Here is a 25,214-nt window from a genome sequence, read left to right on the forward strand (position 1 = left end):
CCAAGGCAAGAACCACTTTCCACACCATCCTCACATGGCAGCTACGACCCTTTTCCTGTCAGCAAAGCACATCAAAGCCCTAAACCAGTCATCCAAATGATGGCATACTTGCGTAGTCTTTGGATTAAGAAGTCCCTGCAGCCTCTAAAGCTGACACAAACCACAGGAATCTCGCTAACCATCACGTCCAAACCACCACAACTAAACCTTCACCTTCAGCAATGGAGCAGCAAAAGCGAGTTTAAAGAGCAAAGCAGAGAGGGAAAAAGGAAGATGGAGCCGCACACAAGCCACGCAAGCCTGCGTACCCTTGTCTTCTTCTTCGTAGGGTATGTAATCCGCTTCAGCTTTGTGCTTATATATATACCTCTCATGTAGACCCAAGAGGTGACAAGATCAATGGCTAACTTGCAGATTGTGCCGGCAGGAAAGAACGTAGAAGCCCAGTACGTGGAGATGAAGGTGCCTCTCTACTCGTATGGGTGCGAGAAGAAGGTCAAGAAGGCACTGTCTCATCGGAGAGGTATGAGACCGGCATTACTTCTCTTTGCCCCCAAGAGTAAGAACATCACAAGGTGTTGGACTTGTTGTAATCATGCAAGCAGGGATCCACTCGGTGCATGTCGATTATAAGATGCAGAAGGTGACGGTGTGGGGGATATGCAACAAAGACGACGTGCTCGCCACAATCCGGAAGAAGAGAAGGGAGGCTCGATTCTGGGAACAGGCAGAGCCGGAGGCAGCCGAGGGCAAGGTCGAGGATGAGATGGCGGTGGCAAAGGCTTCACGTCTCGCTGCTGCAAAAGGCCACAGATTGAGACTGTCATGGAAGAAGCTGTTCCCTCTGTAGACTCATACCGGACAAACAATGTACAGAATAATGAACATATGAATAAGCTTCATAGATCTGAAGCATATGCATTGGCTACTTCTCTAGGGAGAAGCACTTGGGAGGACTCCATCGTTCGGGTTCGGATTCGGATTCGGGTTCTTGAAAAAAAGGGTCAACTTTGTGGACCGATATGAAAATAAAGAAAGATTTGGACTATTATGCAAATTGGCGCGTCGCAAATGAGAAAGACCGAAGATGTGATTAGGGACGTTTTGATAGGCATACGAAAGATTTAGTTTTGGTGAGTTAGCGGAGGAAGCGAACGATGTTTCGCTCGACGGACGATCGGCCGGCTTCCTCCACCGCCGCCTCCCGGGGATCTGACGTTTCGCCGACCGCCTTCTTGGATGAGGTTGTTGGAAAACCCTTGTCGCGGCTGCAGATGTGAGTCTTTCTTGCCCACACCTCTCTCGCAGGAACCAGCTTCTTCACACGAATCGCACGGTCCTCGTCTGTTATGTAGTTGCCTGTTATAGTGTATTAGGGTTTGGGGGTTTCTGGAATTTGGTTGAATTGCATCGTGCTCATCAAACTGTTTTGGCATTCTGCATCCTCCATTTGTTCTACTAAATTATCAGTCGTACAACAAGAACAAACGTGACATTTACTCGTCTAATTGTGGCTTCGGTACTTGAAACTTCTAGTTGGGAATTTTGACCACCAGGAGAACCAATAAAAATATGTATATACAGGTAACAGAACGATAAATTGTACATGAAAATGGGATTAGAATGCATGTATGTAATAAAAAATATATAATAAACATGGATTACTAGTTGAAGAATAAGCTATTTGTGATAAGAATATAAGTTGCACGATGCAGGAGGGATGATGTTGGATCTTGGTTGAGGTCTTGTTAGGTCTAAGTCCATTTGGTAAGATAATTTGGGACCTTCATTCTTAATTTTGGTCTTATTTTTGAGAGGTCGAAGTGTACTCATTTGAATTTATCTCCATCAGTTATGGGGTGTCAAATGATCCTAATTTCTGGGATTTGTTTTGTTAGGTCTGGGTTGATACTTACAGAATTGATTCATTGGTTTTGGATCCATTGGCATTCCTGCTGGTACTTGTAGATTTGGTAGGACATTTTTTCAAATTTCTTGATTAGATGAGGATTAATTAAATGTTTTGTTTCTTTTAGAGTCCATATTTGCTAGTACTTTTAGCTGAATCGGTTATAGATTAATTGAGGTGTATATTAAATACTGTTTGAAGAATTCATGTCACAGTAACATTCATGAACAATGAAAATTTTCTTTTTTTCACTTTGGAAGGATTGGCAATTGGGTATGTTATTTTGTTTGTATAGAGTTCTCGGCCCAAACTGATGTAGGATGAAACTTCATGGAAGAAATTTATTGTTTTCACTTGAAGCCTGTTTTCCTCTATTCTATCTTCCATCTTCTTCTTGTGTTTCCTGTTGTCTGCTCTCCTGTCATGCATCTCTTCTCTTGACAGTAACAGGGAAATTGGGAATACAAGACTGTGATTTGGGAGTTGGGGTTCAGGAATAGGTGATATCATTTATAGGGAAACAGAATTCTGTTCGAATGAGCTTAGGTCATTGATGAATCAATCATGAGCATGCTAAAGGTAGAACGGACTGTAGATGAATTGTGTTCGAACATTCTCTGTGTTCATTTATAAATGATGCATTGGAGATTTTGTGGTTTTAGAATGCGACATATACCTCAATAGGTGGGATGGACTGCTGATGGAAACTCGACTGTAAGTCTTACATTCTTTCATGAACAGAAAAGGCTATGTTACTGGTTTGTCTCCTTATTACTGCTGGTAGTAGATGTGAGATGACTAAAAGATTATCAAATGATTCCATCCGAGAAAATTATAGTTTCCTAACATAACTATGTTCATATATCTCATAATACTTGTAGTCCATCTGAGTGCTTGATTTATGTTGTTTTGCTATCTAACATGTACATATACAAGTTGAATTAGCAGTTCTGGTTCCGATAAAACTATCATCGAACGAAATTACTGTTTTGTAGATTATACATTTCGTGTGGATGTCAAGTTAGATGGCTGGTCTACAACTTGTGCAAGAACCAGCATTGTTGGGTATTCAGCATCATGCGGAACTGCTAGCTCTCGACAATTATTTTCTGAATGGTTTCGCATTTTTGACTGCTGCCTGTAGAGTGTTGACTAGTTTCATTCACTCTTTGCATCGATCCATCAGTCTCAGCTACTAAAAGACACAAATTCTTAATCTTGTACTAAAAAAGCTGGATCTGTGTAGTTCCATCAGTGTGAAGAAATGCCCATGTATCTTATTTTCGCGGTATGATATTGGAACTATGATTTAGCAATAATATGATTATAAAGTCAGATTAGAATCAGGGCAAGTAATCGTTCTAACCTTTTAACATTGTCCTCTTGCCGCAGGTATCAGTTGTATGTTACGATAAAGCTCGATCGTGCTAATCACAATAGGACATGAATTGTTACCACTGCAACCTACACCTCTTTTGCTCGAACGACAAAATTTTCGCTTACGATGTTCTCTGTACGAGGCATTCCTCTGCCAGCAGGTGATGCAATATTTCTAACCTAGTATTAAACCGATCAATGAAATTACTATTTGGAACGAGTTTCTTGATAAGATGTAGCAGCAATAGCATACTTCCTTCTCTCTCTTTCGGAAACAAATATAAGAAGAAAGGAAAAAGAACTCGGAACGATGCTGTCCTGCGTTAGACAACTGTGACATATTCTGAGTGCGCAGCAGAAGTGTTCAAACATATCTAATAATAACTGTAATATAGAGAACTTTGAGCTTTCCAATTCCATTGTGTGTGTGTGTGTAATATATGACTACCATATGTGACATTCGAGTTCGACTACATAATTAATGCGACCGCTTTTCTGCTGATCGCTCTAAAAGTGGAGTTCCTGAGAAGCCCAAGCCCAGCGGCCGCAAGCCGTTTAAGTGGTCATTAAATGAACGGAGCGCGTCGCCACCGGCACGGTGTCACCTCAGTATTCTTCTTTGCTTTTAGGCACGTAGCAGCGGCAGCAGAAGCGGCAGTGCAGCAGTAACAGCAGCAGCTCCTTGTGCTTCGCTTCCAGAACCTAACAGCATGTATGAGAATAGACAAGAAGCATGTTACTTGCAGAAGGTATAGACTCTCACCAAGCAGTAAAAAGTATTTTAATGCTCTCTCTCTCTCTCCTCTCTCTCTCTCTCACATATCCTGTCTTATGAAGGCAGGGAGAAAGCGACCGAACAGGGGGAAGCTCAACGGTTTCAATCAGGGCTGCAGGGGGGGAAGTAGGCGTCGGAAGCTGCCCGGAATTATAGTTTATATTATCTTTTATCCCGGTGGGCATGAATCTAGTTAGCCGCTTTTGTTGTCCTGTGCTTCTGGCTGTACCCATTCATGCACCCATCGATAGACATGTGAAGGGTAAATGGTGGAGATGTGCACATTGCGGCAAGCCAGGAAGGGCAGACACTTCACGTATAGGTTGCCGTAACCATAACTAACCAGGCGAAGGAAGAAGAGGAGGGAGGAAGTGATAGTAGCGGGTAGCGATCGTAAAGGTTGACTTTGATTGCTTCCTTGCCACCTAAATCCGGTGAGCTCATTAGGGTTTTAGGCCTTTTGGTCAATGGAGAGGGAAGCAGGGAAATAAAGAGGGCTGGAGGCCATGTCAGAGCGCAGGAGGAGACTGAAGGAACGCTCAGATAGTTGTGGTCCTTGCTACGCCCATCTTGTTCTGCTTACTGTGCCTAATACCTCTTGATGATGCAGCTATTAGGTTGATGAATGAGTGTAATGAGCGGGAGAGTGCGATGGTCATGGCTGGAGAGAGGTCCCCATGAGCCAGCCTTTCATCTTCAGGGCCATGCCCCCACTGACCTTAAAAGCCCCTCCCTCTCCCTTCTTCTCGTCTCACTTCTTTATAGGCTGAGCTAGCAGCGGCCACACCACCTTACATGATCATAATATGTGCATCTACTAGAGCAGTGTTAATGAGCTTGGCAGTCTTGTCTGTTCCACATAGGAGAGGATGGGGTGCTTCCAAGTGGCATTGCACCACAACCCACATGGTGGATGCCTGCCCTCATTACCCTTTCTACTGTTAGGGTTATAAGGAGACAGTAGTCACATGTATCTCACACCTCTCTAGCTATGATTGATGGTCCACAGCTCTCACTCCCTCTCACCCCAACTGGGTTACACTCATCAGTGCTCCCCCTAGCTGACAAGAGATGTGCACTGTGCCATCGTTTACTAGCTCCATTTTGGCTGTCACCTTCCGGGAACGGTCCCCCTCCATTAAGTTAGGGTTCCTTGTGAGTCACAGGAGCCTCCATCGCCAGAGGCACAAATCACGGTGACCTCTAATCGGACGGCTCATGTCGGCCGCTGCAGTCTCCTTCCGGAGCGGTCACTGTCTCTATGAACAGCGGTGCCTTCCAATTTGCTGCTTTAAGATTCAGAACATATTCCTACAGTGCTATATATGAGCTCTGGGCACGGGGAGCGGTACAGTAGCTCAGGAAAGGTGGATGGTGAGAGGTTTGGGGAAGAAAGTTGGGTGTTATTTAATGATAGGGAGGGGCCATTTTGGGGGCTGTAATGCTACGTGAGATTTCTATTTGGGTTGGGACACAAGTCTGCTCTCTTCATTAAGAATCAGTTGCCCTCTACTTTGCATCCTCACATGCATGCCTTCCTCGGCACTCTATCCGAGTATATGCACATATATAAGTAAATATGATGATGCTCAGCGTTGGATCTTTCAACCAATCTTTCTTTTCCTCGGGATCTCTGCCACACCGTCGTCCTATGTTTTCTGCATTGATCAGCAACTGGAATCCCTGGGACACCGTCCTACGTACGTTCATCTATATCACCAATATTCCTCTTTTATATATCACGTATGTATTTTAATTGCTCTCTTATTTGTAATAATACTTGCGCTTGTAAACTTAAAAGAGTTTTTCCTTTGTAATATAGTATATCAACAAAACTGAGCTATCCGATCAAAATTGTTTGTAACAATAGTTTCCCGTTAATTTAGAGGTGTCAAATTGTGTATTACAAACTTATTAAGGAAAAAAGAATTATGTTCTTTTATAATAAAAATGGTGCACAATAATAATGTGTGACAGTGAGTTCTCAGTTGCAAAAGAAGCATTAGCCACTATCTTCTGTTCACATAAGATTAAGCTTTTATCGAGTTACCTCTTGGAAATCACCTTCCTCGATTATGCGAATGTTCTTTTGTAGCATTCATCACTTACACTACATGTTTGTCAAGTTCAATCTTGAAGAGAGCTTTTATCTATATGAGTTCCTGTGATTTATGCAGACTGATTCATGAGTCTACCATGTGGGTTTTGAGCTGAATTGTTAATGGAAACTATCATCATGATATGTGCTCTACTGCGAAGGCATGCAAATCACTAGTGATGAATATGAAGTTGAATTATACCTCTGGCATGCATTCTATATCATGTTATGTGGATCTCCCACTATGCTTTGGAATCCTACAGTGTGGAATCTTTGACCCAACATTCTCCATGGCTGAGCGGAAGGTGGAGTGTGTTTCCATGTCTAGGCTTTTCTCATCTAACAATCTCCAAACACAGCTTCTTTCCGGCACAAGAAGACTCCAAAGTTAATGCATGGATCTCTTCACAAGCACCTCCAAGGTTGATGTACGCCCACAACATCAAAGGATGGGGCTCCCCTACGGGAACAGACACCATATAAAGGAGAGGTTTCAGGTCCTATTTAGATTATTTTTATGTTTATTCTTGAAGGTATGTTCATATTCTCATTATCACAACTATGAGCTAAAGTCCTTTGAGAATTGAAGAGAGTTTTTGTTGTTTGATAGAATACTAACCTTGAGCTTTTCGTGAGAATGTGTTCATCCTTCCTCCTTTAAGAGGGTTTTTTTTTTAGTATTTTCTCCTTAATTTTAAATTTATTTAAGGGAAATTGTAAACAATTAATGAGATTTGTGTATCTTATAGACACTGTAGCTTGTCATGTTAGAGGCAAAAGAAAAAAAAAGTAGATGTTAGTCTCCTTTTGTTCTTTTAATTTAATTTGTGCTAATTTTATTTGTCTAAAGAGTTATTCTCAAAATAGTGATCAAGAATGATATAGGCAATAATATTTTGAGATCTATTCCTGAACTTACCATTCTCTTTGAGGTTGCATCATTTGTCCTTTTGAGTTCTCACTGTTCAATGTTTAGTGTCATAGTTATATGGTGCACACAATAGTGATCATGTGTTCTTATCTGCATCTTCCCAGATGCACTTGTCATAACCCAAGTCTTCAAGTCTCCTTCAAGCAGCCTTCATCTTCCCAAATTCTACCAGGGAATGCAGTCATCAGAGTTCTGCTTTCCTGCTACTACACTGTTCTTCAGTCCAGTCGGCCTAGAACAAGTTTTGTAGACTTGCCTCCATGATGGAATAACTCCCTGCGATCACCTGTAAATGGAACCCTTTCTTGGTGCTTTAATTGTACGTTCAACTTAGTCATCACCTGCGTGTGTTGCATGTTAGAGCAACCTCGACATCCCTTTTAACAATGTTACTGTTGCAGAGGCCGCCTTCAAGATCTCGCCAGCTCTCTTTAGCTGACCTACTTAGCAGCCATAGGAACATTAAGTGTGTTGCACACTCGTTCTTCGCTGACATAGAAAGAGAGAGAGAGAGCGACAAAAGCTGACTCGTTTTACTTCTTGTGTCAAACCCATGCTGATTGGGAACCAGAAAGCTTGTCTTTGCTCTACTTCAGCAAAACGAGGGTTTGTATTGACATAGCAGCTTGTGACCTTCACACTCGCATGGCGAATCATCTTCTTTTGTTGAACTGGACTACCAATTCTGATCTTTGTTGGATGACATACAAAACACATGGTTAGATCATTACATCACAACTCTATATATCAAGAGCATGTTTTTCTCTTCACCGAAGGAGGAAGTCAGGGCGTCGGGAGGAAGAGAGATACTCCCATGTCTTATTCTTCTTATCTTTTCTCCTCCACTGATAGACTCCTGTAAACCCCAATAGTACACCCCCCAGAAGTCAAAGCACTCCCCATCTCCACCCACTCCGAGCCTTTTCTCCCTTCACCACCGTTGGCCCGTATTGTACTACTGTTCACATACTAACTTAACCTGAAGAAGAGATAATAACACAAAAGATTGATGTTATATCGAATGTATTCACTGCATGCATGATGTACAAGAGTGGATGGTTTCGAAACACAATGGCAAATCAAGCTATGGGGCTGCTGGATATGCAGAGCAACTTGCTATGTTTCGGGGAATATCACTAGCCATGTATCTGAATGCAAACCCTGAGATGACAAGGACATGCTCACATGAACTCTACCAGAAAATTCATGGGCCCCTCCCCCTACCCTTCCTCTCTCTCTCTCTCTCTCCCGCCTTACCCTTATAAAGCTATTATTACTATCTTACCTTTCCCTTCTCTCCTCCTGTCTGATATCTCCATTGTCCCTGTGCTTCTCTCCAACTTCCCATTTGGTTCACTGGATGCCAAAATGCCCTATCTCACCCTTCTTATGGGAACCTTCTAAGGCAGTCGGTAGGGAGGTAGAAACAAACAGCCCACATAGCCAAGCCAACACACACACAATATCTCATGCATCAACCTCTCCAAACCTGCCTAATCCCTACTGCCGTTCTCTTTAGTCAAAGCTGAAAGTGCCAAACCACCTCCCTTTGATTCCTCCTCCCATAGACCACAGATATCACAAGAGAAAAGATATGATCGGCATGGCAGATGAATTCTAGTTAGTATAGCTAATATTTGCTGTTTCATTCTGTTCCTAAGGAGAGATTTTGTGGCTTCAGACATATCAGATGGAGTTCACAGCTAGAAGAAGCGATGGGTTTTACATGACCGAGGAAGAAAAGCATGAAGAGGCCTCCCAACATCCTTCCTTTATTCCTTTATCTTCTTCCTCTTCTTCGCCATCGATATCCGCTACCGTCGGATGGCATGTTGGTCCATCCGATACGGCAGGCAACGGCGCCGCCGGTGATAGCGGCAACGAGAGCAATTTCTTCACGGAGAAAGAGCACATGTTCGACAAGGTAGTCACGCCAAGCGACGTCGGTAAGCTGAACCGGCTGGTGATCCCCAAGCAGCACGCCGAGAGGCACTTCCCGCTTGACCCAACCGCCAACGAGAAAGGGATGCTGCTGAGCTTCGACGACCGGACGGGGAAGTCGTGGCGCTTCCGCTACTCCTACTGGAACAGCAGCCAGAGCTACGTCATGACCAAGGGCTGGAGCCGTTTTGTCAAGGAGAAGAGGCTCGACGCCGGGGATGTCGTCTCCTTCGGCCGTGGCGTCGGCGAGTCCGGACGCGACCATCTCTACATCGACTGGAAGCGGCGGCAGGAGAACCACGATCTACCCCGGGCGCCACGAGCTCCGCTCACGGGGGTATCCATGGCACGGCCGTTAGGACCGTGGGGTGTCAGCCGTTTCTTCATCCCGCCGGCGGCCATTTACGACCACCACCGTCCAGGTTTCGGCTACAGCCCCATGAGCTCAGGCACCAGTAGCGGCGGTCAGTTTCTTTTCGTCGGATCTACATCGGCAGGGCCACCGCAGTTCGGGGTGCAACCTGGCAGCCGCAGCGGCCAGCCGATGGTTCTCAACTCACTGCCACTCGTCCGCAGTCAGGCTCAGGCTTCAGCAAAGCGTGTGAGGCTGTTCGGTGTGAACCTCGATTGCCCCGAATCCAAAGGAAATGCCCAGCTCCCTAGTGGGCTATCGTCCGCGAGTGCACCTCAGCTGCAGTCGAGTTCTACGCTTCAGTTCCTCCCGCTTCCGCATGGCAGAACCGAGTCCTCGGTAGCTCCGTCATCAACGATCACCGATCATCGCTTATCGTTGGATCTCGACTTGTGAGGAAGAACAGAGAGAGAGAGAGAGAGAGAGAGAGAGGAGGTTACCCACCATCCTCCCTAGCAATTGAGATGGAGACTCAATTTACTCTATATTTATATGAAGGAATGGAGGAATAGAGGGATCGATCAGAGGTAAAATTGTACGTATATTAGCTGAGGTCATCTAAGATAAATTTCTCGGCTTGTAGAAGCATGGGAAGTATTGCGGAAGACCTATACATCACCCATTGCAGTTCCTAACTATGTCCTTTCAAAGGATCCTTTTGTTTATGTCAGGTTAATTTGGGTTCATCTTCTCAAAGCAGCCAACAAGCTTCTTCGCCCAGTTCCTTACTCCTATTCACTCCGGTTTCAACTTTGCCGGCTATGCCATGCCAGTTTCTGTGTGCTATCATCATCATCATCATCATCATCCAAGCACTATGGGCATCTTGTGACCGGAGAATACGTATCTCTTTCAAATCTTTTCTGCTTCTTCTACTTGGAGAAAGAAGGAAAAGAAGGCCAGATGCATGAGCTCAATGTACCTTCTGCAGTCAATGGTGTGTTATGATAGTCTTATATATGTTGAAGACAGTGACAAGGTATGTAAGTCAACTCCTTCACTAAATAGTTCTTAATGCCCTTCTTTCATTACCTGTACCATTTCAGTTCAATTTCTCTGTACTGAGCCACATCTGAGGATGGATTAATAAATCTTTTGATTGAATTAGTTTGTTCATGTATGTGCTTCACATAAAGATAAGTTATTAGGAAATCAATTGGAAGATTATTTGTATTTCGTTTATGTGACTACATCACGTGACATTTGAACATTGGAATGCTTTTGCAGTATTATATCTTTAAAGTTTCTCTCTCTCTCTCTCTCTCTCTCTCTCTCTCTCTCTATTGGTGGCTTAATTTGATGTTGTGACACACGATTAGTTCCGAGAGTTTATATGAAGGTAAAAAGAAAGTTTCTCTCTCTCCTGCAACATATACAACATCAGAAATATTATTACTGCACCAGAACTCAATATTCTTCTACCATTGGCTTGTCTTCTTCTTGTTCCTTCTTTTAACTTCTTATATCACTTGGCTCTCAGATGCATGTTCAATTGGCAAGTTAGTATATTTACACTGTCAGTATGTCAGTTTGTGCTAAGTCCAATCAGAAATATTAATGGGAAATGTACTTGAAGTGATTCACACTAATGAATTATTTAATTATTTTTTTTCTAAAAAGAAATATTTAAAAAGGTGAATATATGTAATTAATGAGTTAATATTTTGCTTCTTCCAAGGATAACTAAGGTGAAGAGTTGACTAAGGTGATGGAAATAATAACTATGAATTGAAATATTGATGTAAGTTTCCTCTTCTTCCAAGGAGATAAATGCAGCTACCATAGCATCATTATTGGTACAATTCGATGGTTAATGTTCAAGCATAGCAAGTGATTGAAATCAATCTAAAGAAATATAAGAAGATGCAATGCAGTGCCAGTTGCAATACCTGATATCTGATTTATGTTTCTCAATTGCATAACAGATGTACATCTTTTTCTCATATTCCTTTCAAGGAGCACTTCCCTGGAATCTACTAAATGAGTGAACTATAGATTACAATATGCTTAAATCACCATTGTTTACAGGAACATAATTTAACCATTTGCTCACAGTAATTGACTGTCCAAGTGTATGCCAGTCTTTGATTTTTGAACTCTAATAGCTACATTTTGCATGTGCTTTTTTGGATTTATCATTCTCATTGAATATTTTGTTTTTGGAGAAAATATATTTTTCTGATCATAAGTTTTTCTCATCGGAACATATATCGCGAAATCTCTCTTCCTACAAAGGGGTTAACTTTCTGATTGGATTCTAACTATGGGTTAAACTTTACAACATGTTTTCTTGTGTATATGATTGTAGACATTAATTCCGAAAGAAACCTTAGTGAATGATTCAGTCCTTAAATATTGTTGGACATTGTTCTAAATATGAAAACCCAATTGTGCTCCTCTAAAACCTAATCACCTATAAAGAACCTAAGCGTTGCAGTGGATATATGCTCAACCTGACACATTCTGCAAGAATGTTTCTCGTGTATGGTGAATGGGGATCAGAATTTGCATTGAGTTGAGTTCATCACATTTATCCTGCATGAGTGAGAACTTTGTATCTCCAATATCTTAGTTTGTCAAGAGTAGAACATCATCTAGAAGTGCCACACACAGGTTTGTCAGCATTAATCCAACATTTCAGAAGTCAAAATCTGTGTGTGGTTTTATGTAAAGAGAGTCAAGATTCTCACCTTTGCTTCCTTCAACTTGATTCCTCCAACCAAACCACATAAAAATGTCAGATAAAGCTAAGAATGCTGATATTACTTGTTAATTCTCATAAATGCTGATGTAGGATGATGTCAAAAACCCAGATTTTAGATAGTTTACACTTGCAGCAGCCTATTTATGAGTAGAAAATGAAACACCTGAGAAATATATTTGTTATATTAAGGGGTATAAGTCTTGAAATATTTACTCTATTTGTAGTGATAAAGTTATATATACAATCTTGTTGACTAGGCTGTGTTTTTTCTCTATGAAAATTGCAGTATCCATATGTCTTTAATCAAATATCATTAGACTCTATTGTGACCAGGGAAAAATGGACTTCCTTCTGTCATGTGTAAAAACATGATCATTAATCTCATCCTTCTTTGGAAGGTCTTTCAGTTGATGGATGGGTAATTGGAGTCAAAATCCTTTCCATTACATTTTCTAGAATGTAAATTTGCCAAATATCAAGGAACTTTTCTATCCTTCTCAAAAATACCTCTAAATGATGGCATTTCCAATTTTTGTAAGATGTATTTCTTGAATTTTGGAACTAAACATGGAGAAACTTACAATTTTCATTTATAAACAGAAACTAGAAAACAAGAAGAAAGAATTAAATTGATAGATTTCAGGGTGTCAAAAACTTCAGTCATCAAACACAGCCACCATACCTAAATCAACCCCTTAAATATCCAAAGAACCAAGATATTAACAAGTGATCAATCAGCAACCCAGAATGAATGAGTACTCCTCTTTCTCTCAGCTGGATCTGCCCGTGACTGACAGTAGAGTCTGATCACTGCCTGCATGAAAGAAAAATTCTGCTTGCAGGAATGTGAAATGCTTAAGGCTGCACTGTCAATTGAGTTCGTCTCATTCTAATTAGAGAAGGAGATCATATTTGCCGAGTCATCAAGTAACTCAAATTAATATATACACATCACTGAACTCCATAGGAATGCAGGCTTATTAGGATTTGGCATAGCTTTCCCCGTATGAATCCAAGTTCCAGGGCATGTCTTGCCGCCGACAGATGCTCAAGCAGCAGCATCTACAGTCGTCCCACATGAGCAGCGCAAGGGGGTCATCTCCGAGGTGGTCCATCTACTGATCTGTGGAGAGGAGGAGCTGCATGCACAAAGTCTTCACCATCTGTTGTTGCCCCATGCATTCCCCTGCCGTCCACCATAAGAAATGTCACTGTAGTAAGTCCATGTGATTCTCTACACATTTCGGCGAGGATTGCCTGAAGCCTATACATCCCTTTCCCTTTCGGCTAAGGCCGGCCGGCATCACCCGCCACCACCGCATACATGTTGCTGAGGACGACCGGGGTTTGCAGAATCAAAAAACCCCTACCTTGGCATGTGACATCTCTTCCCTTTGTTGCTATATCCTCTGAATCCATGCATGTGGACATCGCCTTTGCCACTTACGCGATCGTCAACTGGTTGTGACGCGGCTTAGAACCTAACTTTTGGCGAGACAAGTGGAACTTGTGACTTGTCTCTCTCAGCATTTATACGATTTAGATACATAGAATGATGTGTTGCTTCTGTAAAGTAGATTGTGCGATGAGGAGGAACGCGTGCTGATAAATGCAAATAAGATTTGCATGGGACCACGTCGAGTTTCTCTATGCGTCGTGCAATTTCGCGCTTCTTTACTCTGAGCTTTTTGCAGGAACTGATAACCTCAACAAAGAAGAAGAATCGATGGCTGCCTCGACATGTTTATAAACATGACAATCAATGGAAATAGACTTTAAGGGTGCCTCATAAATGGAACTTAAATGGTTTGATGTACACAATTTCTTTGCATCAGTAATACTGTGGCATCCATTAATCAGCTTGGAAGAATGTAGCCATGTCTAGGAAAGACTATGACATGATCTTATGAACACTTATGCCATGTATTGGATACAAATTCTGCGTCAGGTCACAGGCCTCCATAAAACACTATCATTATGTGTTTCTTACTGTCTGCTGTCATCACACCACCACCCATTGCTGGAATTTGTCACCCAAGATAGTAGAATATTCATAGAGTCTCATGCCAATCTACTATTATCTTAAGAAGAATTATTCATCTCATTGAATTCACAGTTACAGGGATCATATGTATTGGATGGAAAGCGAGAAATAACGAGTTTGAATCTGTTTCTTACATTGATAAGAACTAAAAGTTTTGGATGTTTTAATTACACTCGATTCATTTTGTGTGATATCTGCAACTCATTAATTGATTACACTTGACGATCAATTCTTTGATTTCAATCACCCAAGGAAACGACCACGAATATATCATCATGATTGTTGGGGTCAAGATTAGATTTCACTGCATGCCAACACCATGATCACCGCTGCTCTCTTTGTCAAGGTAACAATCAACTCCATACAAATAGGACCAAATATGGATGAACAAGTGGAAAAGTTGGCGTCTCAAATCCGAGAATCCGAAGGCAAAGGAACAAGTATGGCTACCTCAGTTAGCACCAACTTTGATTTCTCTGCCAAACCTGGGACATTACTTTTACTGTTCCTTGCTTGTATTCAACAATCATGGTGGAAGAGATGTCAAAGATCGAACAGTAGTAGCAACAACTGATCCCATGGCTACAACAGAGGATGAGAGGAGCCCTCTCATGCATGCATGCATGCGATGATGGCGCCCGCGCCTGAGCCGTAAAGCAGCGGAGAAAAGAAGATGTCACGGAGTAATAAATTAGGCAAAAGCAGTATGCACGACTGCATGACTATGAGAATTTGCAGAAGAATGGTTGCGGTAGAGTAGGGACGGAGGAGGAGGAGGCATGTAGTAGGGTTGGCAGTGAAGAGTAATTGTTGGGAGGAGGGAGGAAGAAACAGAAGGCTAAAGACTGGACCCGGATCTCTGAGGACTTGGGGCGTACCACAGCCTTCCCCTCTTCTGCTGCGGTGCCCACCGCGACGCTGCTTTCGGCATGCGACGAAAATGGGAGATGATGATGATATGGAGCATGGGCAGCTCTGAAGGCTTTTGGAGTGAGGTGGTAGAGGAGGAGGAGTAGTACATGGTAGGCTGCCTTATATTTAGATGCCGCGTTGCTTTCTTTGCCGCTGCGGTGTAAGCTTTAAACCCTGAGATGGGGTGCTGCATGTTGCATGCAAAGGGGTGGGCATGCAGTGAGGCAGCAGCCCATGGATTTATGCAGTGTAGGGGGCTGTTACTGGAAGGCGCCCCCTAAGCGCGGTAGACTTCCAGAGGTCTAAAGCAAAGGTGCATAAATGGATGAGTATGGATCGAGGAGGCCATGAGAACTCCATTGTCGCAAGCAGAAGTTAGCAGTGGAAGCTGAGCAAGTGCTTCAAGCTTTTGAGAAATGTAATGCTGTCATCTAGAGAGATAATTATGTACATTTGGATCTCCAAACAGTGTATTTGGAGAAGTTGCTTGACAGGAGGAGGAGGAGGAGAAGAAGAATAGGGTAGAAGGCTGATTGATGGGAATCAATAGGAGAAGTGTCTCGACCAATCAACTACTTCAAACTGGGTCTTTAGGGTCACAGTCTTAAGTTCGATTGCAGTCACAACACAAATAGATAGATACTGGACATGAAACTGTTCGTTTACGCATAACCTCGAACAGTTCATGGGCATGATCGATGAGCCACCGTACATGCCTGACAACGGGCTACTAATGGGCCGGGCCCAGGCCCAATACATTGTCCGTAACAAAGCCGACAGTAACATCACTTGTTTTAGCCTCATGCCTTCTTTCCCAACATTACTAACTAGGGTGGCATTGTCCAACGAACACAGTGTTCATTGATAGATACACCTTAGCTTCGGAAAACCTCCAAGCAGTGCTCGTCATCCAAGTTTCTGCTCCAAAACTTCTTGTAGTACTCCTCGTAGGTGTAGCTCCTGTACATGGCCGGAGATGCCTCGCTGATGAGCTTCTCCGGAGGGCTAATGATGGCGCAGTTACAGGGACAGAGGAATGATGCTATTGACATCCTCTCTTTCTCTGAGTTCACCACAGCTCGGTGCCAAACACTCTTATACCTACCATTACTCAATGCCTGCAATGATATAGCCATTAATATGAAACTTACGGAAATATGGCTCCAGTGGCAAAGTGAAACCTTTGTTCATGCAGAGCTTTTCTGCCTCTTTCATAACAAGGCATCGATTATGTTGTTAGATAGAGAGAAGAACTTGGAAACTAAAAGAAAATCCAAAGGTCACTTAACATAAAATCAACAGGATGATTCCACAACATTATAGTGGTTAGTGTATGCTACTACAAGATGCATGCATTTCTTTTCATATGTCGGACTAAGGAAAAGTCTAATTTGTAATGCATCAATAGATTCTTTATAAACAAAGAATCGAGTGCAAGATGACCAAAATATAGTGAAGTGAATTGGGAAGCCATGAGGTGTAATCTTAAGATTTAAAGTATTATATTTTAGAAAATTTTAATATTTTTTATTTTTTATCTTTTAAATAAATTGATTAGATGAACTTGTAAAAATGAGAATCTCTTGATTTAAATTTTTATTCTACACCTATAAATAGATGATGCCTATATATGTAAATTTATTTAAGTCTTTTAAGTGTTCAAGTCTATACAACTCAAGTCAAAAAATAGTTCAATATCTTGTAAATATTTTTATATTTTTCTTTTTGAGAAGTTCAATATAGCTTTTCTGTTTTTAGTACATCTTGATTTCTTCTTCTTTTATTTGATTCTTATTATTATTATTTAAGAACTGATTGTACTTGTATATGATCTCTCATTTTCTTTACATGGTATCAGAACCATAATAGTGATAATCTATATTTCAAGATGATGACCTTTTTTCGATTATAAATTATAATAGTCAAGTTGGTGAATTTAGTATCGAGCTTCTCGATCAGTCCAACGATAAGATCTAGAGAATTTATTGGGAGTCTTTATCTCCTAAGGGAAGATGGAGACATCATGAAGGTAATATTATAATCTCAGATAAGGATAATAATTCTATTACATTAAAGAATGTGTATCATGTGAAGAAATTTTATTTTTCTACTGCAAATGTAGTTGATGTTAGAAATTATATTCTTATTGATCATAAAAAAGTTAAGTTTTTTTATAATATAAAATAATTAAATATAGATGTTATACACAATAATAAAAGGGTCAAAGATTTATATATTTTATCAACATCTAACATGCTAGACTTGGTCATATAAATTTTTTCAAATTAAAAATTATGATGTAGAAAGTCTAGTTAACCATATTACTACTTTTAACCATAATAAAGTTTATCAAGGTTGTCAATATCACAAAGCACACAACTAACCTTTTGATATATTATTTTCGAGGTGTAAATTTCTCTTAAAGCTTGTTCACATCAATCTAACAAGCCTTACTCAAACTTTATCTTATTCAAATTTTTATTATATGCTTTTCTTTATTAATGATTTTATAAGATTTACTTGGATCTATTTTGTAAAGAAAGAGTTATAAGTAGAAAGATGACTTAAGTAACTTATATTATTAATCAAGTTCCTTTCAATCCAATTAATCTAAATTATTCATATAGGCTCATGTTTGGTATGAAATTAAACGTTATTCATTATAAAGTATTTGGTTCTTTGTGCTATATTCACATTATCTTTATTAAGACCAAAAAATTATCTTTATTGACTATGATGAAAGAAAGAAAGATTGAAATGCATGGATCCATAAACAAATAAGTATGTGGTATCTCGAGATATTATGTTTGATAAAGTTTCTTCTTATTATCCTCCATAAATAGTTTTTTTTAAATATCAATCACAATAGTAAAAATGATATATATTTAAAACGTATGATTAAGTCTCCTTTATCATTTAATACTCTTATAATTTTCACTTATTTTCTTCTTTGTATATATCTACTTCTATTATTTCTTTGTCACTAATGGTGGGGCAAAGTAAACGAGGGAGTAATGATGTTCATGAAGTGAAAATTTTAACATTGAGAAGATAAAAAAATAATTACCAAGCCAGCATGTTATAGAGATGGAGATAATGTAGCATAAGTCATTATTTCTTTTAAACCTATTTATTTTAATGAAGAAAAAAGGTGTTAGGGAGTAGGAGGATATCATCGATGAAGAAATAAAAACTCTAGATAAAAATAAAACTTGAGATCATGCGTTAAAACTTACAAATAAGTCTAAAAGATAAAGCATAACTTAAATAAAAGTATTAGAGGCAACTGGTCTCGTCGTGTGGGACACTAGGGATAATGCGTAGGTACTTATTGGAGAATGAGTTCACTGATTGATCTGCTCACAAAATGCTAGATGGTTAATGATACCATATTGTCATATAGTGATTCCGTTATCTTAGTAGTGTATATGATCCTTAAACTTGAGATACTAAGGATGTTTTGTATGAGTATTCCACTCTTTTATATCAAACTTATAGACTTTAAAGTTCCAATTCTAGTACAGTCGATCATAGGGAGTGACAGCCAACCTTACAAAGGCTATTGAGTGTTGATAGAGGATCCACTCTTTATGTTATGAGAGAAATATCTCATGTATTCTTGCTCAGGCAAATCCCTAGCTAAGGTCATTCGGATTGAAAGAGAAAGAGTTCTTTGGGAGAATCCGATTAGAGCGTGACTTGAGTAGACATCGTATGAGTTTGACAGCACCATGCTCGGAATATGATCTATGAGATATTAGATAGATGAGAGACTATCGATATATGGGAACTAAGGACAGATATATCCAATAGATTAGATTCTCCTATATCAGATAGAGACTACGACGTAGTGGTATAATATATCCGTAGTCGATGAGTCAAGTGAATTATTATGGAGATAATAATTTACTGAGTCAGAAGGAGTTCTGATAGGTATGATTCGCCAACTTGATATTAAGGTTAGATGGTTACATATATGGTATGTGTTATGACGAGTAGGTGTTCGGATATGAGATATTCACTAGAGCCCCTATCTTATTATGTTATTGGATATCTAATAAGCATATAAATTATTCAATCCTATAGATGATATCCAATAAGAGAATATTGGATAAAGACTCATTAATCTAAGAAGCTTGGGTAATTGGATGGAGATCCAATACCCAATATAGTATGATCCATTAGAGTTAAGTTGACAGATGACTTCTATAAATAGGAGGAAACCAAAGGGCTATAAGCTAAACCCCTTTTGGCTTTCACCTCCTATTCTTCTCTCTCTCTCTCTCTCTCTCTCTCTCTCTCTCTCTCTCTCTCTCCTTTTCGGTCAATAGCCCCTATTAACATGTGAACAATAAGAAGGGTTGCCCCCTTCTTGATTGTATGGTGCACATAGTGAATAGATTTGAGCAGCGATTTGAGGAGCGTCTTCATAGCTCATACCATATGAAACACCGCTAGAGAGATAGACAATTAACCTCCTTCATCCTCTCTCATAGATCTATACGTTTTCAAGGATATACGATCTTCCTAGGTAACACACATCCCTTAACACGCGTGGTTTTTCAGTTCCGTGAATTTTTACGCACCAATCTTCATACGACGATGAAACCTTCTTTTCTATGAAAAATTTTGATATTTTTTTTTTTGTTCTTCTATTGCACATGTGATGTCGCCCTAGATTTAAAAGTATATTTTAAAGAGAAGTGCTAAGATTTAAAGTATTATCCTTGGGATGATTTTAAGTTTCTTATCTTTTGTCCTTTAAATAAGTTGATTAGATAGACTTTTAAAGATAAGGATTTCTTGATTTAAATTAGTATTTTATATCTTTAAATAGATGGCATATATATATATATATATATATATATATATATATATATATATATATATATATATATATATATATATATATATATATATATATATATATATATATATATATACCACTCGTATCGAGTGGTATGTATTGGTCCGCCAGTCGCACGCTATTAGGCGATACCGTAGGTTGAAATTGTTTCCATCCCATTACCACCCAAAATCGATCAGTGACGGTCGATTTCGATTATCACTGCCCGTTATCGGGCGATATTAGCCAAGGTAAAAGGAAGAAGAGGAAGAAGAAAAAGGAGAACCGGAAGATCCGACGTCATTCTCTCTCGATGATCCCGACCTGTCGCCACCCTCCCTCGATGGACGCCATAGATGAGATATCGTCTCCTCTTTGTTTGAGGCGACGAGACCTTGATGTCATTGGCAATTTCTCCTCATCTGCATGGGGAAAAGAAGCCTCGGCAACATCATCAAGGCTTCGCGGGGAGAAGAACCCAAGTAGAAGAAATGATGCGATATTGCCCTTTTTTTCGTAGGGAGAAGAAATCTTGCGAGTAAATGAGGTGACGTTTCTTCTTCCCACGCTGGTAGAAGAAGCGAGCGGTACCTAAAAATATATATATTCTCCCCACGCTAGTAGAAGAAAAGAGCGGTACGTAAGAACGTATCGCTTAATATACTTATACCGTATCGTACTGAACTAGGCTCGATACTCCGGTATGATATGAAATTGTGAATGTTATATATATATATATATATATATATATATATATATATATATATATATATATATATATATATATATATATATATATATATATATATATATATATATATATATATATATATATATATATATATATATATATATATATATATATATATATATATATATATATATATATATATACTTCGATCTTAATTTCTTTTTCTATTTGATCTGAGCTAATATCTTGATACTGTTATTTTAAAAATGGTTACTATTTAAGAAAAATTGCATTTATATGATCTCTTCTTTCATTTATGTAATTCAAAAACTAAAAATAGAAGTGCAAGAGAGGATGAGGGAGGCACTGTCACCTGCAGCTGGTCGCCGATGTTGATGACGAAGGCGTGGGGTTGGGGATGCACCGCAATCCATTGGCCGTGTTTGAGAACCTGCAAGCCAGAGACGTCGGGATCCTGAAGTAGAATTGTGAGAGCATTGGGATCCGTGTGGGGTGGCAGACCATATGTGAGCTGCGGCTGAGGGCACTTGGGATAGTAGTTGATGGCCATGTGTTGTTCTTGCTCCCCCAGAACCTCTTCCATGTACTTCTCCTCCAGCCCTAAGCTTAGAGATATTGCTCCCAGGAGCCGAAAACCTAGTTGACGGACTTCCTTACAGTAAGCGCTGGCCACTTCCCTGACAAAGCCAAGCACATCAAATTCCTCGCAAGATGCCGCAATAGTCCATCTTCACAGTTTGTGCAGATACATCAGATTAGGACATATATTCCAACACGATTTAATTTATCTCGATAAGCCCGACGTCGGTCATGTCCACTATTAAAAGGACTATATAGTCTGTTGTCCTTTTGTTAGATTATCAAAGCATGTCAAGTCAATGACAATGTGCATTCTATCAGAATCAGAATCATGATGTAGATGATACAAAGGTTCCTCATAGAAGACTTGTAACCATGGTTCGTTCTTGCTTTTTATCGGGAATAATATTCAAGATAAAGAATAGTTAAGGATTCTACACAATCTCTCCTACAAGACTGACACATAAGGAGAGGTTTGCACACAAAGATTATATTATATATCAAGAGCTAATGGCCGCATACCGCTTCCTCAAAATAGGTTGCTAATGGCATATATGAGGGTTCAAAACTCGCTGCTTTAGCTGCAGATGAACATCTGAGACTATTATTGCTTTTCTCGAAAGGAGAAAAGAAAGGATAAATAAGACCTTCAAGCTAGATAGGTTACTAGGTGAAACAGGTCTTGTTTGGCACCATGTAGCTAAGAAATCCTTTGCTGACATGGTTCACCATGCAAAGCGAGGGGGAAGAAGAGAGGAAGAGCATGCAGGAGGAGGGGAGCTTAGTTCTCACTTGAATGAAGAAGGATTGGAAGGCCACTCGGGCACGTAGTCCTCCAGAGGGTAGCAATGGAGACGAAGATAGTCTCTCCAATTATGGACCGTCTCCTTCCGGATGTTAAAGCTTGTCGACAGCCTCATCTTCCTGGCCGGGTCATCCGAGTAGTGCTTCGCCTTCTCTTCCGGAGGGAGGCGGAAGAATTCCAGAGCGATCACCATCATCTTCACCATCAGCTCAACTGGCACTCCATGGTTCAACACCTATAAAGACCACAAGCCAGTAACACGGGGTCCAACATAGAAGAAGTACCTTACGTTGCCTGCTCACGGAAAGACACCTGGAAGAAGCCGTACGATCGGCAGGCGTCGGCGATTTGAGCGATCACATGAGACTTATCGGGTGAGCTCAGATCGACGGCGGGGACGTGGGCGTCGCTGATGACTTCGGCGAGGCGAGGCCTTTGAGATTCCGGCCGGATGTAGTTTTCCGGGAGGCTGTGGTGGTGAGGGACAGTGGAGAGGAGCTGGTCGGCCATGGGACGGTTCTCAGGCCCAAGAGGGCGAGAGAGTGGCAGAGGGAAGGGCGATATATATTGGAGAATATATATATCCCACTGTAAATTCCTCTCTATAGTTCCGAGTTTAAGGTAAAACAAGAAAACTGGGTGAAGACCAGCATCTGGAGATGTTGACTCCAGAAAATAAATGACGACCAAATAAATAAAGGCCACGACACGATTTCGTGTCTTCACCACCATGCAACGCAACATTCTGTCCTTCATCTCACCACTCACTGCCTTTTTTGTCTTCTCCACAAATAATACATTAAAAGTCAACTCATTTTATGTCTAAGTGTGGTTTTTTTTCTATGTAGTGTGGCTTGATATGTACTAATGAGGTGTAATTTTGTTCCTTCAGGTTTGTGGAATGGGATTAGTCAGTCTCAGCTACAGTTATGATATGGTTTTTGTTATTTATTTATTTTATATATAAAAGAATTTCTTCTGCTTAATTTATATATTCTACCATTAATAGAAGTAAAATTCGATTTGAATTATATAATAAGATTTTTAATACCATATCGTCACACAAGTGAGAGGTTAATAATTCGGGCAGAGCGATTGAGAAAGACAACCGATCAATTAATTGGCCGGTCGTTGTGGCGTGGGATAAGTCTCTAAATACATGACAGAGACATATATGGTGGAGATTCAGTGGATTTGTTTATACGTGTTTGGAACAGTGTGTATTTATTGATGTGTGGAATTTTAGATTGATCGAATAATGCATGTATAATCAATCAATCATATTTCATACAAATATATAGATATTATCCTACAATTCGAGATATATTTAAGAATTCTATATCGTTCATTATGTTATTTATAAACGATCGAGAATCAAACTCAATTAATTAGCTTCTAATGATCCTCTTTTCAAGTATGATTTGAGGAAATGAAATTACTTGCTACGTGGCCGATGAACATAAAGCATGCGTCACAAAGGGCACTGGAAAAGAATCCAATGCCGAAATCATATTGCACCAACGAAATATGGAGGTCAAGTCAAGTCAAGTCAACTCGTTTGCCGTCGCAGACGGGCTCGTTGTTAAACGCACGTCACGTGGACTCCGATTTCCCTTTCTTTTCGTTTCGTGCTGATCATCAGTCTACGCTTGTCGCGCACCTAAACGTGCAACCAATACCTTCTTCTACGAAGCACATCGGTTCGCCTCCTTGTGCGGTGGAGGTGGCGCCTCTTCGTCACCTCCGCCTCATCTGCTGCTTCGCAGTGGAGCTCGACATCCGACGTGCGTTCACCAGTCGAGAGCAAGTGGAGCCGTGTCATCTATTAGTTTATGTATTTCAAATCAAGGAATGGTTGTACATGCATGGTGGAGGAGGAGACGGAGACGAGCAAGTCGTGGGCACGGCGAGGGACAACTTGTAGGGTACACAGACCGACTTGTTTGCGGCACGGCGCTCCCGGCCATTCCTAGGGATGGACGAAGACACGCAGCGAGGTTGACGTTGAGCGCTCGCTGGGGCATTAATGATTGGGCGGTGCGGTACCCCTTCCACTACGTTGACTTGACTTGGGAGCACCGCTTCGTGAGTCAAGTCTTGCGAGTAGCTTCCGGGAAACTTCCTTGGCTGCCAACGTGATGGAAAAGTATCTTTCATATACCCTTTATGTTTGTGGTAGAGGCTCATTACGGCCCATCTAAGGCCCATAAACTGACACCACATGGAATCTATATAATCTCTCTCTCTCTCTAAATCCAATTAACTATCCGGGTATCAGAATCCATTACAAATATAGGATGCCTATTCTCCTATACGTAGACATTATAAACCTGGATAATGGGTACTCTAATCCGATTAAAAAGATCAAGCAAAGGAAAAGAAGGTTAAGTTCCACCCGTCGGTGCCACCTGATGTGCTCAAGCAAGAAGATGGCAGGACGAGAGGTGCCAAATAGCCGGACCAATTAACAAAGCCCAACAGTGTTAGAAGTTCCCAATAGTAGTGTTCGCAGAACCCCATATTTCAATGTATTGTGGGAGCAACTAAACTAGAGATATTGCCACCTTGTTACTATAGTTCTGTTTTATACCCATGATGGATAATGTTATATAGAGCGAACGTTTGGCTACCTACACTGTTGCTTAATCCAACTCCAATCGTAGGATTGATTTAGCTACTGATGACCGTATACCTTAAAAAATACAAGAAGAAATTTTGATTCGTATAATTGATCCTACGCTTGATTGAGAAGTAAATATGTGAAAATGTATAATGTGTAAGAATCTTATATTAGATTATATGATTTTTCTAATTAGTTAAGATATATTATGGATACGATTGGATTCAAGCATTATCGACCAATAAAAATGAATTCCAATTATAGTATGATTCCCCAAGAGATGATTTTGATAGAAAAAAATTCTCTTATAATTATTTATCCTAGATCTTCTCTCTCGCTTATAAAAAAAAATAACATCTTAGGGACTAATGACAAGTACGTAAATATGCGGATATACAAATAAGATAATTCAAAGATATACGATATTATTGAGAGATTATAAGTACTCTCTCATCTCCCCTTTATTTCCAATCCATCGTTTATAACGATGTTATGTAAGATAAGAAGAGAGAAGAATCTGAATCTAATTCTTTTTATATATCAATATCG

At 40.3% G+C, this 25,214-nt stretch overlaps 2 protein-coding genes and 1 long non-coding RNA gene across 3 annotated transcripts; 2 read left to right on the forward strand and 1 right to left on the reverse strand.

The window, feature by feature from the left end:
- LOC135655435 (uncharacterized) lies at nt 1–3,254 on the forward strand. Its single transcript, XR_010503619.1, has 4 exons — nt 1–329; nt 415–523; nt 606–1,276; nt 2,905–3,254. It is a non-coding gene; the product is annotated as an uncharacterized LOC135655435 (long non-coding RNA).
- A 5,235-nt stretch (nt 3,255–8,489) lies between these two features.
- On the forward strand, nt 8,490–10,547 carry LOC135672534 (B3 domain-containing protein Os03g0120900-like). The gene has a single exon (XM_065181026.1). It carries the CDS (start codon nt 8,781–8,783, stop codon nt 9,837–9,839), a length of 1,059 nt encoding a protein of 352 aa, XP_065037098.1. The 5' UTR covers nt 8,490–8,780; the 3' UTR covers nt 9,840–10,547.
- A 5,199-nt stretch (nt 10,548–15,746) lies between these two features.
- Nucleotides 15,747–22,589, reverse strand: LOC103976394 (flavanone 3-dioxygenase 2-like). The gene is made up of 4 exons (XM_009391589.3): nt 22,358–22,589; nt 22,033–22,280; nt 21,014–21,338; nt 15,747–16,221 (listed from the first exon to the last, which is right to left on the reverse strand). The coding sequence occupies exons 1-4, from the start codon at nt 22,553–22,555 to the stop codon at nt 15,979–15,981; spliced, it is 1,014 nt and encodes a 337-aa protein (XP_009389864.2). The 5' UTR covers nt 22,556–22,589; the 3' UTR covers nt 15,747–15,978.
- Between the last annotated feature and the right edge of the window lie 2,625 nt (nt 22,590–25,214).

This window comes from Musa acuminata, chromosome BXJ1-4, assembly GCF_036884655.1.
Source record: "Musa acuminata AAA Group cultivar baxijiao chromosome BXJ1-4, Cavendish_Baxijiao_AAA, whole genome shotgun sequence".
Lineage (NCBI taxonomy): Eukaryota > Viridiplantae > Streptophyta > Magnoliopsida > Zingiberales > Musaceae > Musa > Musa acuminata.

Coding starts and splice junctions, on each gene's coding strand:
- LOC135672534 (XM_065181026.1), top strand. CDS start 8,781: ATGGAGTTCACAGCTAGAAGAAGCGATGGGTTTTACATGACCGAGGAA.
- LOC103976394 (XM_009391589.3), bottom strand. CDS start 22,555: ATGGCCGACCAGCTCCTCTCCACTGTCCCTCACCACCACAGCCTCCCG. Junction 22,281..22,357: donor GATCGTACGGCTTCTTCCAG/GTGTCTTTCCGT, acceptor TGGTCTTTATAG/GTGTTGAACCATGGAGTGCC. Junction 21,339..22,032: donor TCCAATCCTTCTTCATTCAA/GTGAGAACTAAG, acceptor TGGCTTTGTCAG/GGAAGTGGCCAGCGCTTACT.